This window comes from Diadema antillarum, unplaced genomic scaffold (genome assembly GCF_040938485.1).
Source record: "Diadema antillarum isolate AM-2024a unplaced genomic scaffold, OU_Dant_1.0 seq00000063_RagTag, whole genome shotgun sequence".
Taxonomy (NCBI): Eukaryota; Metazoa; Echinodermata; class Echinoidea; order Diadematoida; family Diadematidae; genus Diadema; species Diadema antillarum.
The window spans coordinates 883687-897239 of record NW_027271166.1 but is presented as its reverse complement, the minus strand read 5'-3'; the positions used below and the strand labels follow the sequence as shown (position 1 = coordinate 897239).

Sequence of the window (13553 nt, the reverse complement as noted above, 5' to 3'; positions counted from 1 at the left end):
GTTACAGTATGTACATATTTTTTCTTTACATTTCCAGTGTTTCATTCTAATGAATTTACGTTCCAGTCTCAAATACTTATGTATCTAACTAATCACCATTCTGAAGATATTCGACCAGGAATAACACCATGTATCAATACACCTCAATAACAGAAACATGTACGACTGATTGCTGGTTGTTTTAGTTTTTCATTTCGTATTTCATTTTGTGTTTCATTCTGATACCCACACGCGAACAGTTCAATATCTTATAGTAAACACACATGAACAAACACGTACAGGAATGCATTTATTACTGACAAACAAACAGGAAACAAGTAAGAATATGTACAAAATTGGGTGATTTCAAGTTCTGTACTTGGGCTAGTGCTAGTGTTAAGGCCGTGTCACACCTTTCCGGGCAAGCCTTGCGTGCGACTTGCAAAGAACAATTTTTACTACCCGGAGGTTTCCGGAATGAGCCGCACATCACAGTACCTAGCACGTATCTCACCCGTAGTCACCCGGAGGTGTGCACGCAAATTTTTTTACCCGCAACCATGTTTAGGCCCTGTCACACCTTTAGGGCAAGCTATGAATTCTGTTGCGTGTAGGGATTTTCCAGCATACCGGGAATTTCTGAGGGCGAACAAGGATTTGGGCAAGCCAGCTCATGTGTCTTACTTGCTAGACGCGTTCTACTTAAATTCTACTTGCGGGTATACTGTGTGACCTTTGTACCAGTCGCGTGGGGGCTGACAACTCAGTGAAGGAATTCCTCTGAAGGAATGACTAAAGTCCCACGGAATGTCATTATCTTGGCTGCATACGGGGACTACGAAGTACCTGCGAGGGAGTTGCCTGTGAAGTGCTGCCGCTAAGGGCCTCCTACTGGCGTTCTGCGTGGATCTCTCCGGGCATCCCCGCGACTCACCCGGAAAAAGTTTTGGTCATGCTCAAAACTTGGGTGCGGTTAAATCGGACTTGCGTGAGCACCTCCGGGCAACTACAGGCGAGATACGCGCTAGGTACTGTCAGGTGCGGACCAACTGCGGAGAGCTCCAGGTAGCAAATTTGTTTCCCCGCAAGTCAAGCCGCAAAACTTCCCCAGATACGGTATAACAAGGCCTTGAGCATGCTCAAAACTTGTTTTGAGTGACTCGTGGGGTTCGCTCGCAGAGGTACACGCAGAACACCAGTAGGAGACCCTTACCGGCAGCACCTCGCAGGAGTTGGCTCTCACGCAGGTGACACGGAATGCACGCAAGTAGAAGCTAAGTAGCACGCGTCTAGTAGGTAAGAAACAAATGCGAAAATTGCAAACATTCTTGTTCGCCCGCGGAAAATCTTCTACGTGTTGGAAACTAACTCCTCGCCACAAGCCCGCGTAGCTTGCCCGGAAAGGTGTGACACGGCCTTTAGCTCCTAAGTAACTGCCCTAAATCGAGCTCCAACACAGACGGTCAGATTAACGAAGCGATACCGATCAAAATTATCGATTCAAACAAGAGGTGCTAGCATCGCACCACTCAGAGTCCGCGGGAATTGTGCAACGAAAAAAAAGTTATAGCTCACAAAGTTAAAGATTAAAATGCCACAAATTTTACCCCTTCTCCAAGATACGATCTTAATCTTGCCCCCAAGCTCAGATTTATGTAGCCATGTCAAGAGCGTTACGTGGGCGACCATTGCATTAGCATAGACTTTGCACGTAGGCCTACAACGAGCATTTACTTTGCATGGACGTAAATGTCGGTCTCACCCAACAACGCGAACAACTGCATGGATCTTGAACGACATAAATGACGAAGATGATAATTCTCGGGGGATAGTGTTGGCCGATGGGTAAAAAAGCACGTAAATCGCCAACACAAACGGTGGAGCGCGGTTCAGCACACGACATTAAACCAGGCTCAGCAATAACTACCGGCAATACTCATAATTTTGAGGTCAAACTCCCAACACCGACTGATTCCAAGTTCAGTTTAATTGCCGGTGCCAGTGCTAAGATAGCACTAGCTCTAGCACCGAACTTGAAAATCATCCATTGATCAAGAGAAAAGAATGAAAAACATGAATACTTGACAGTGGTGCTTTTAGTTTTTAATTCTTAGCGTTTTTACGACATGAAATTGTTTAAACTGACAAAGAACGACGTGCGTCACAATTTTTTCTACATACGAATATCAAGACAATAACAGCACGGTAGTAAGGTGATATATTTCTTGACGATTTTAGTAACTCTTAAACACCAATGACATAATGACGTAACGGAATGGCTAACATAAATCTATTGCCTCAAATATTAGAAATCATACCACGTTTTGATGCACTGACCCCATGCATTTCTACTGATTAACAAACAAACAAAAAGAAAACCAACCAAACAAACTTCATACAGTATATTATGTACCTTTTTATATACAGTCAAACCTGCCTTAGCGGCCACCTGTCTATAGCGGCCACCTGTCTACAGCGGCCACTGAAAAATCCCCCCGAGAGAAAAGCCCTGTTAAATACCCTGTGTATAGCGGCCACCTGTCTAACGCGGCCAGCGGCCACAAATTTTGTTTCCCGCGGTAGATTTTAACCTGTCTATAGCGGCCACAGAGCCGGTAATTCAGCATGTTTTTCTGATTTGTGGCCGTGCCAGACATTCATGGGCAACGTTCAGTGATCGCCACCGCTGCATTCATCACTTATTCAGTCATAATAATGCATTAGTGTAAAGCTTTCTTCACGACTGTACACATGCTACTGTGCAACAATTTTATAAACACCGGCATTGTTCAATGCATGAAATACACGCGTGTATACTTACGCATAGTACATTATGTACATTAAATTCTTATCGACGTATCCAACGATGATATATGTACATGTATAGGCAATGCACATTAAGTTGGGTAACCTGTCTATAGCGGCCACCTGTCTATAACGGCCACTTTTTTCGTTTCCCTTGGGTGGCCGCTATAGACAGGTTTGACTGTATATATATTTAATCTCAATAGATATGATATCCTGCTGTGTTCAAAAATTCTATAAATTGCTTACCTAAGAAATCATCTGTACTTGGAAGTCACCATCGCAAGGTTCTTCTGAAAGGTCATTATAAATTGCAACTACAGTATGTAATACATGTCGAACTTTTGCAAACAGGGCGCATTGGTATAGCAAGGCTTTGGAGAGTGTGATGCGGTTTTCTGTGCCATTGTGCTCTCAAACCACGAAACCACGAAAGAATTTCATTTCGTTTTTTTCGACTAGTATTGCTCGTTTGTAACGTGTGTCTGAGTGTTTTTTTTTCTAAGGAAAGTTTCTCCGATTTATTTTCCTACTTTTGTTATGGCAAAATGAAGAGGCTCAAATCAGACGGTCAAATCTATTCAATAGATCCAATGAGTGGTGCAAAATATAAACCTGAACAACGAATTGTCACTTGTCAAAAAAAAAAAAAAAAACGCATCGAGTTATAAAGATTGTTTTCCAAATGTCCCCGTTCGCATTCTATAATATGGAACAATTGGGTCTTTATGTTTCATTTGTTACTGAGTGAAGTGCCAGCCTTTGAGTCTTCGAGAGGTATGTACTCTTCTTCTCCGCCCTGATCCAGGCTTGCCCAATGCTGCAGACGAGTCGTGCCAAACAAGACAAATATCAGTCCGCCAAAGACGTACACTCCGGCCAAGAACCACATAACTTTCTGCCAACCAGTGATGTCAGACTGTGTGAAAGAGAAAAAAAAATCAAATAAAAAAAATTGAGAAGGACGTAAAAGTGATTAGAAACCACAAATGAGCGACGTCGGAGATACTATGAAATCAAGGTTATTCCCTTCCCCCGCCCACTCCCTCCAAAATTACCTCAGATTGATTACTACAGCACACTCTCATTATAACGAACATGGCTACAACGAAATTCCGGTTACAACGATATGAGTTGATATGAATATGTACATGAGTGAGCGTCTGATGTCATCACTTCACAATTTCCATTTATCGTGCACACACACACACACACACACACACACACACACAAAATGACGAATGTTTCTGTTATTAACATGTGAAACATGCTGGTATTCCTGGTCGAAAAACTTCAGAAGAAAGATTGGGTAAGTATACCAGGATTTGCTACTTGGATGTAGGCCCTTTTATTGGGTTTGAATGAAACACTGGAAATTTCAAACTATTTGTCAAGTTGAGAGAGGATGACATCATTACTTCACTTTGCATATTCTATACGAGAACTCTTTCCTGAAAAATCAGTGAAACTTCCAACTGTTATACCTTTCTGCTTGTTTTTCATCCGATTTTTATCAAATTAATGTTCGTTGTTGCGCTATAAGAATTTTACTCCTTCTTTTCAGACTAATTCTAAACTGCACTGGAATTCCCCTTAGATATGTGATATGTGATACGTTTACCTGCACTTCAGTGAACAGTCCTACGATGTAAGGCCCGACAATCCCGCCGAGTGTTCCGGCGGTGTTCATCATGCCCATAGCCGAACCCGCGTAGATTCCCGCTGCGTCAAGAAGCGACACGTAGTGACCAGAAAAGGAAGCACCGATTCCGCCCATTGCCAGCGTGACGAACGCCACTGACATTGCGATGTTACACCGGGCAAAACCAGTCAGTATGAGAAAGAATGCTCCGGAGAAAAACCCTTTAAAAAGAGAGAATGACAGGCAAAGATACGTAAAAACAAAACAAAACCCAGATAGAGTGTATGATGATACTTGGCTGCAAGGTGAAACAAACTATTCACCCGTCTTTACGTTACTGCAACATAAGGGTAACACTCATTATAGTATTTGTGTAAGATATATCTTTGTGGAAAATTGAGCAAAGAAAATGGGATTCCATCGGCATTCGAACCCGAGACCTCCGGATTGCTAGCCCGGTGCTCTACCGACTGAGCTATAGAAAGCCCTAGTTCAGTGTTCGTCCCAGAAACCCTAAATTATCAATAGTCGGTAGAGCACCGGGCTATCATCCGGAGGTCTCGGGTTCGAATCCCGATGGAATCCCATTTTCTTTGCTCAATTTTCCACTAATAAATGATATTTTTTCTGGTCAGTTTTTCTATTTGTTTTTGTTAAGATATATCTTATTAGATTTGTAAATAGACGTTTTTGTTAATCGATTTATTCATTCATTCATCTTATTCATTAATTTATTTATTTGGCTGTTTTTGTTGCTGTCTATTTGTTTTTCCAAATCCTCCTGCTTTTAACTGACATGGTGTACAATTATCTATAATGTTCAGAAATGTGTCCATTATTAGGTACGTGTTTGCTTGTTAGTTAGATTATTTTTCCTGTCTTGTCATGTTTTGGATATGTATAATTTTACATTTTTTGTGTGTGTGTTTGAGTGTGTGTGTGTGTGTGTGTGTGTTGTTGTTTTTTTTTTTTAAGCAGCATGAGCATCGAAAGGTGGACCTGTGTACTACACAAATAGCCACTATCAAACCATATCAAATTCAAGATGAATTTAGTTTTCTCAAGTGAATAGAATTCCATAAACTGGCACCAAAATGTCGCCTCCAGGGGCAATTTTTGTGAAATCTGCTACTGAGCACTCATATCATTATCTTTGAGTTTTTGTCCCAAACAATTTAATTTTATAGTCATATATTTTGACTGCGGATGTCTACGCTATAACACTATGCGCCTACGCCGACACAAAGTAAGTTTTCTGGAACTAAAGCATAAGCGTGGAGACTAAAAGCATATCAGTACTATAATTTCAATTAAACGCTGTTAAATGTTATTGACAAATTCTCATTACATCTAAACCTTACATTTTGACGTATTATCACTATTTATGAAAAGATACGATCAGCTGTGGTCTACCTATTGCTGACATCAGTTTTCGAATAGCCGTCTTGCCAATGACTTCACGCGCCAGAAGTCGGTCCGTCAGGTAGCTCCCTGTTACCATGGCGACGAATTGGAAAATAAATGGAAGCGCCGAGTACACACCCGTCTGTGCAGAGTGAACCGAAAACGAAAGATCAAGTGATCAAGATCAAGTACTAGATGTGCGATGCTGATTTATGTGCAAGTCCACTTTAAAAAGAGTATAATCAGAAAGAAGGATAACATCAGAAAGAAATCTTGTCACTATCGGATACAACATCCCAAAAATTCTTAATTCACTTTCACATTTTGTATAATTATTGTTTTTGGCAAAAAAAAATAAATGAGTAGGCCGCGACTATGTGTTTTCTGACTAAACTAAGATGAAATTATAAAAGTGAAGCACTGATGTACAAAAATGAGGATGATGACGGTACCACACTGATTATCATATTATGACATTCATTATAGTCATCCGTATCACTGTCAACATTACTTTCAACATAAAGATCACCATCTTTTTTATCATCTTATTCACTGTCAGGTCAAAAGGATCACTCCTTCATGTGTACGTCATCACCTGTTCGATAGGTACCCTGATACCATCGCTGAAATAGAGCGGGAGATTGGCGAGGAGCGTGATCATTCCGGTATGGTAGGCAAACTGCGTGAAGACCAGTACCCATATGGCAGGTGAGGTTAGCATTGCACCCCATGGTACTGACACTTTACTTTTCTATACCAAGTAGAAAGCAGAGAGGAAAGTCAAGGCTTGTTTAAATGTCTTACCTCGAGTATAAATGCTGTATTCCATATGAAACTAAACAACAGGTCGACCTTAAATCTGGCGGATGATAAATTTTCAACTTTACAATTGAAAGCTGGGACACAATGACATGTAATAATAGTGAGTTGACACATAATTTGCTTACATTTCTACTTTTTTTGTCCTCTGTTTTTGGCCTTCATCAAGGTATCCTTGAAAAGATTCGTTGAAATTAATAATTTGTGCTAATTTTGCATTCCTGTTTCGCAGACTATAAACTTTTAGATAATATAAAAAGTATACTTGCCTCGCTTAAGAACAAAAGACAGTTAAACGAGTGCAATACTGAGTGGAAAAAAAGGCTTTTGAAATTCAGATTATTATAGGCATTTATACACAATATGTCAAAATGAAATTCTACAGCAACATGCCTCAGACACTTCTCAAGAAATATTCGTGTCCTGCTAGTATGCTCAGACTTTGAAATTGCACAGGACGTAAATGCATAAGCCGCTCATCCAAGTACTCGAACTTAATCGACTGAGTTGAAAATGATGTTTAAAGGAATGACAACAATCCCCGGGTACACAAACGTTTCAAGTTGTCAGAACATATTGCCTGACAAATATTATGCTTATGCTACAGTTTTCACGACACTCTATCCCTGTTGTCGAATGAGAGACATTATTGAAAACTTTTACACGATAGAATCTATACTTGTCTACCATGACAACAGGTAGGATTATCCCGACCCCGACCCTAACCCTAACCACGTCATTTATCAATTTTACCGAGCCTGAAAAACGGAGCCCTTCTTCCAAGTATTTTCTCTCTTCCACTGATATCCACGGGTGATCCGCGGGCGAGCTGTACCCAAGGAAAGACCAAACGATGACCCATAACACCCCGCACGACCCTGCGGAGAAGGACAGAAACTTGTGTAGTCCCAATCATTACTGCAATGCTTGCAAACATCTTAGGTAGATCGGAAGTATAAAACGAGTCTCCGAAAGACAAACAAAATAAGACTGAAATCATGACCACAAATAGTAACTGAGACGGGAGAAAGTCTCTCTTATAGTGAGAATTGAGGGTTTCTGGGACGAATACTGTAATAGAGCCTTCTCTAGCTCAGTGGGTAGAGCACTGGGCTAGAAATCCGGAGGTCTCGGGTTCAAATCTAGATAGAATCCCATTTTTTTTGCTCATTTTCCCACTCTTTTAATCAGATTTTTCACTTATTCATCAGGTAGCCTATAGTAAATTATGCAACTTGTTTGAGTTGAGGACAGGCAACCCTGCTGGAAAGAACACAGTGTGAGAAACACAGTGTGAAATCTCTTCACACTGTCAATTTCGAGCGTTTTAACAGTGTGAACACAATGTGAGTCATTAATTTACAGTGTGAAACAAAGCATTACTATGTGAATACTCTGTGAAAACTACACCACAGTGTGAAATCACCTTTCACACTGTTAAATTCGAGCGGTTTCACATAGTCGACTGTGTGAACACACTGTGAACACACTGTGGGACACTGTGTTCTTTCCAGTAGGGAAAATAACACAAGAGATATCAAGATTTCTCGGAGTATCTTGCCTTTCGAGTCATTGGATCACACCCGACATGTCCGACACTGACCTCATAGTCGACCAACACAAGTCGGATTCAACAGACTGCGATCCCATACACTTTGGTTGGTGGCCGGAAACAACAAACTTTGCTTCCGACAAGTTAGTGACCGATGAGAAAAAAAAATCCGTCGGAAAGTGATATTATCCAGAATGACTCAAATCATTGCAGATCAATACTGACCGTAAATGTAGAAAGTAAAAGGCCATCCGCCAGCTACATCTAGGTTGATCAGAAAACCTGAAAGTGCATTACCGATGATTTTGCCAAAGTTGAAACCTAAAACAAAGAAACAGAAATTAGATGAAAATCGAAATAGCGAAAAGTCCAGGAAAAAAGAAGAAGCTGGGAGGTGCAGTGTCTCTGTATTACTGAAATTGAAAACTAGATCTTAAATTCTATGCCAAAGTGATTAGACAAAAGACTCATTGTGCAGTCAACGGCCAGACACAAAGTTTTATCAGTCTTGTTTTGAATAATCTACAGAACACATTCATTGCACCTTCACTGTGCCAAATATACTGAATATGCTCAGTCGCAAAGAACACTTTCTCTTTTCTTTTCTACTGCTTTTATGGTATCTCTCCTTTCTCTCTCTCTCTCTCTCTTTCTCTCTGTGTAATGTATATTCTAATTCATATATATATATATATATATATATATATATATATTGAAAGAAATTGGACTGAGGCGGGACGTTGCTCTCGATCTTAGTCTCCCTTTTATTTGTCAAGCTTTCGGCCCGGCATTGGGCCTTCGTCAGGACCTACCAACAGAATGATTATTATATGAATAATCTGATGTGTCATATTCGTTCGGGACCCAGGGAACTATCTCTCTCTCATATATATATATATATATATATATATATATATACGCTCACACAAACACATACATTATATATACATATATATGTGCCGTGCATAAATAAAGGAATGAAATGAAATGAAATGAAATAAGGTTTGTATATCGGGGATGCATAATTAATTTTATGGAAAGGGTACATATCAATAAGGTTTTTCTTTGTCTCATTCCAGGACAGGGCGGTAAAAGTGCTTGATTTTGTACAAAACATAACAGACAGTGAACGACCTTGCCATGTATATTTTACATTACAGTTTGCAAGGTCGAAAAGTTCGCTCCTAAATAATATTTTAGATCTTATAACGGAACAGCAATTGCTAACGACTTGCATGCTTTATATGACAAAAGAGGCACATAACACGAAGCGGCATCCGGGTATCCACAGAACAAAGAAACTGACACAACAAACAGAAAAGGGCATGACGAGTGTGGTATACCTGCGAATCCAGTTACACTCAAGCTACTCCTTTCACTTGGATGCGCCCATTTTGACCACAGTGCCTGCATTGATGGGAAGGACACACCCTACAGAAAAGAGAGCGAGATTAGTAAGAAACGGAGGGGAGGGGGTGGTGGAAGAGGAACGAAGATAGACAGACATAAAATGTAGAAACTATTTTTGAAGAGCTCGCTTCCAAAAGGCGCTAAATCCATTGAAAATGATCGATTTAGCGCCTTTTGCAAGCAAGCTCTTCATTTATTGTATGATACATATTATATGAAGTGTCAATCGGGAAAAAAAAAGAATTTAATCCTTTCTCGCGATTCTAGCGATTAAACCTACCCAAAACGCATAGAAATTAACAGTAAAAAAAGAATATTTGTAATCATGACTTCAAGAATATTCTTGTTATGCCACATGTCGAGGCATGGCCGATGCCACGTTTTCAGAATGATGTTTCGCGGCGGCGCATCTTTCTCATTCCACTTCCGGCTATAAGATGACGAGCCCCCCCCCCCCCCCCCCCCCCCCAAAAAAAAAACAAAAAAAAACAAACAAACAAACAAACAAAACAAACAAAACAAAACAAAAAAAGGTCATCAGCGCAAAAACAACGGCCTTACCGCGCTCAAAGGTTTCATTGTAATCTTATTTACTGCCACTTCAAGGGTAAAAAAAAAATAAAAGGGGGGGGGGCAAAGTGGTGACGTAGTGACGCCCTATGTATTTCTATGTAAGGGTGCAAAAAAAGTGGGAGGATGGGCGAGCCCAATGCCCGCCCCCCCCCCCCCTCCCCACCCCCGGTTCCGCCGGCCCTGTGAGGTATAACTTGTTAGGTTTTATTTTGCTCTTTCTGATGATGAAGTCAAACAACAACAACAACAACGATCGACCAATGATGACCAACCTCGCCCAAGCCGCTGAAGAAGCGGGTCACGAAATACCACCGGAAGTCTGCCATGGCTGCCACTGGACCTAGCAGAGTGCAGGCACTGGATAGAAGAAAACCGAAGCCCAAGACCCACTTCATGCCGTACTTGTCGGCGAGCCAGCCGCCAGGGATCTGGGCAAAGATGTATCCATAGTAGAAGGCTGCGAATATCAGCTCCTGCGTGTGGGAGTCCCAGAGAAACTTGCCGTCTCCCTATAAGTTGTCATAGATACAGCACATGGGTGTCACATACAAGGTAAAAGTTCATTATTTCACTTTTCTTTTTCGTTGCGTTCCCGTTTTTACATCTGCATAAATTCAAGGTGCACAGGTTCATGGGCCACACGATCATAATGCTATACTGAGAAGTATCAGCAAAGCAATTACGTCCTGGTGCAGAACCAAGTTAAAATTGGACCTCCGGATGAATTTCAAACTTATATGAACACTATACTGGGTACAGAGTTTCAGAATTTCTAGTGAATGGGATGAGGAATAAGAATGTTCTCTAAATGTATAACAATTGCAGTGAACAAGGATGATGACATGGCAGCCTCACCATAAGAATGCATGGGTTAGGGCTCAAGGAAGCAGAACAAAAGAAGAAAGAATGCATACATTCTACACGGTGAGCTTGCTAAGCATGTGGTATTGTAATGGAATTACATTGCTATGATACATTTTGTTTTGGGTTTTTCAGAGTATGGAGATCTCTGATCAAGGACCACTATAAATTCCACAAATCTACACATGGAGCCGTTGATTTACGTGTTCCATGATGTGAAATATGAACATCGTCTAGAATGTCCCTTTAAGGACCAGACAGGACTGAGTTTAACTGATGAAATTAATCAATCACTTGAAAATATAAATACTTCGCTTGCCAAGTAATGTCATCCTCAGAACCACATTTGGGTTTGTTTGACTCATAAATGCGGCTAAGAATTTACGGATACTATCACTCTTACTTCTGTGACTGACGTTGTGTTTGGAACAATATTCTGTTGACATGTCTCCAATGTCTCCATACTGCTATTCCAGGAAACCCGTTGTGTGACGTAGGTGTCATTCACCATGGCTAACATGGCAACACTGACGTTCTGTCTCATGGTGCAAATCACTGCCATTCCGAGGAACACGAGGATGCCCAGCTGATGGCGAGTGTGGATTATTCCTGGAAATGCAAGAAACATGGTCCCATCAATGCAATCATAACAACAACAACAACAACATCAATGTAATCATAACAACAACAACATCAATGCAATCATAACAACAACAACAACAACAAGAACAACACACACACACACACACACACACACACACACACACAATCAAAGATTTTGCCGATGACACCATCTACTAGTCATTGGGCCGGATGCATAAAAGCTAGCAATTGCTTGTGCTAGCCTTTTGCTTGAATCCGCATGCATAAAAACAAGCAACTGCTTGTGAGCAAAAACTTTTGCTAGCAAGCACAAACAATATTGCTTGCTGCCCGCAAGCAATTGCTAGTGGGTATCTCACTGAGCGGCGAACGTTTGCGAACGCAGCGAATTTGGGATTTCGCCAGGGTTTGTAAAGGGTTGCAAAAGGTTCGTTAACAGTTGCAAGAAAGTTCGCGAACTGTTTTTATTGTTCTTGTCGCAAAGAAATTTTGAACATGTTTAACATTTCTTTGCGAATTTGCATTTTCACTAACAGTTGCAAACATTCGCAAAACACTCGTAAGAATTCGCAAACGGTCGTAACACGGTATCGCTAACATTTTTTTTTTTGATTCGCCATTGCTAGCGAACAAGTGACCAAATGGTTCCTATATAAAGTTGACCCATTGAGAGAAATTTGTCATATTGACCGATTCGGGTTCGTTGAGGGCAGCAGACATTTTATGGCACTGGGCGCAGCCATGAGGTGTCTCAGCCGACCCCCCCCCCCCCTGCTCTCTCCCACCCCCCGGGCAACATGTTTATCACGCACTTGTAACAAAGGTTCGCGCACCAAGCAAGCATTCGCGCACTCAGTACGAGACGCCCATTGGCTAAAGCCATTTTTCATTCTGCGCGCGTGCTAATGTAGGGAGAGGGGTGGGGAGTGGGAAGGGGGGGGGGGGGTCGGCTGAGACACCGCGTAATGGCGCTGCCCATGCCAAAAATACACATAGCGCGTCACAGAATCGGTCAATAGCTTTAGTTCGTCATGCCGAAGAAGCAAGGTGTAAAAAGGAAAGCTAAGGCCCTTCGGGGACGGGGGAAGTACATGCCCTGGACCCGGTTGAAGAACTCAATCCAGTCCAGGAGGTTGCTACAGACCCCCCTAGTGCTGCTGATGAACCCACTGAGGTTGAAGAGGATGAGGAGTCTTCTGTCTCAGCACCCTCTGATGATGGGGAAGGAAAACAGACGAAAAAGAAGAAGAAGAAATCCTGTGTTGCCTATACTTGGACATCAGAGGACAACGAACTGTTGGCTGCCCCCCCTTTTTTTTGGAGGAATACCACGTGTTCTACAACTCCTATATATCTAGAAGAGTTGAAGGACACAACTGCCAAAAGAGAGGTGGTGAAGCAGTTTGTCAAGGAGAAATTCGAAGACAAGGAAGCTTGATGTACTCTTCATGAAATTCCTCGTAGATGGCCTGGCAGAAACTCTGGCACATTGGTCGAAATGGTGTTGTGTGCAGCACGAAATCCGTAGGACAGGGACTTTTATAACTATCACCACTGGTTAAGTATCTCAATGCAATGGCCACCTTCAGACCAGGCTCCAGAGCTCGTCTCAGGTTTGTGTCCTTCTTCTGGATGCGGGGGTTAACCTCTCAAGCTCCTGAAGCAGGCCAGGTTCCACTCTAAGAAAGTTCTTGAAGCTCTTGACATCTCCATCATGTAATTGCTGAAAGCTTTTCATATTGACCAAAGTATAGTCCTCTGCAACAACCACTCTCTGACTCAAACAGCCTTTTTTTTCTTCTTCCTTTCTTGTTTTTCTTCATCTTCTTTCTTTCTCTTAAGCTGCACGATAGCTGTAGCAGCTGCCAGGCAAAGCAGCTCTTCAAGGATAGCAGCACGTTGAGC

General features: G+C 41.6%; 1 protein-coding gene across 1 annotated transcript; it reads right to left on the bottom strand.

The window, feature by feature from the left end:
- Positions 1–3517: 3517 nt before the first annotated feature.
- On the bottom strand, positions 3518–11589 carry LOC139725860 (sialin-like). The gene is made up of 9 exons (XM_071636938.1): positions 11449–11589; positions 10457–10693; positions 9545–9632; positions 8427–8522; positions 7403–7527; positions 6426–6581; positions 5840–5972; positions 4406–4647; positions 3518–3703 (listed from the first exon to the last, which is right to left on the bottom strand). Exons 1-9 carry the CDS (start codon positions 11587–11589, stop codon positions 3518–3520), a joined length of 1404 nt encoding a protein of 467 aa, XP_071493039.1.
- Positions 11590–13553: the final 1964 nt, after the last annotated feature.

Excerpts from the sequence above, each read along its gene's own strand:
- LOC139725860 (XM_071636938.1), bottom strand. The coding sequence starts at position 11,589 with ATGAGACAGAACGTCAGTGTTGCCATGTTAGCCATGGTGAATGACACC. Across the intron at positions 9,633-10,456 it reads TCTTCAGCGGCTTGGGCGAG|GGTGTGTCCTTCCCATCAAT; the intron begins GTTGGTCATCAT and ends TCTTTTCTGTAG. Across the intron at positions 4,648-5,839 it reads AAAACTGATGTCAGCAATAG|GGTTTTTCTCCGGAGCATTC; the intron begins GTAGACCACAGC and ends CTCTTTTTAAAG.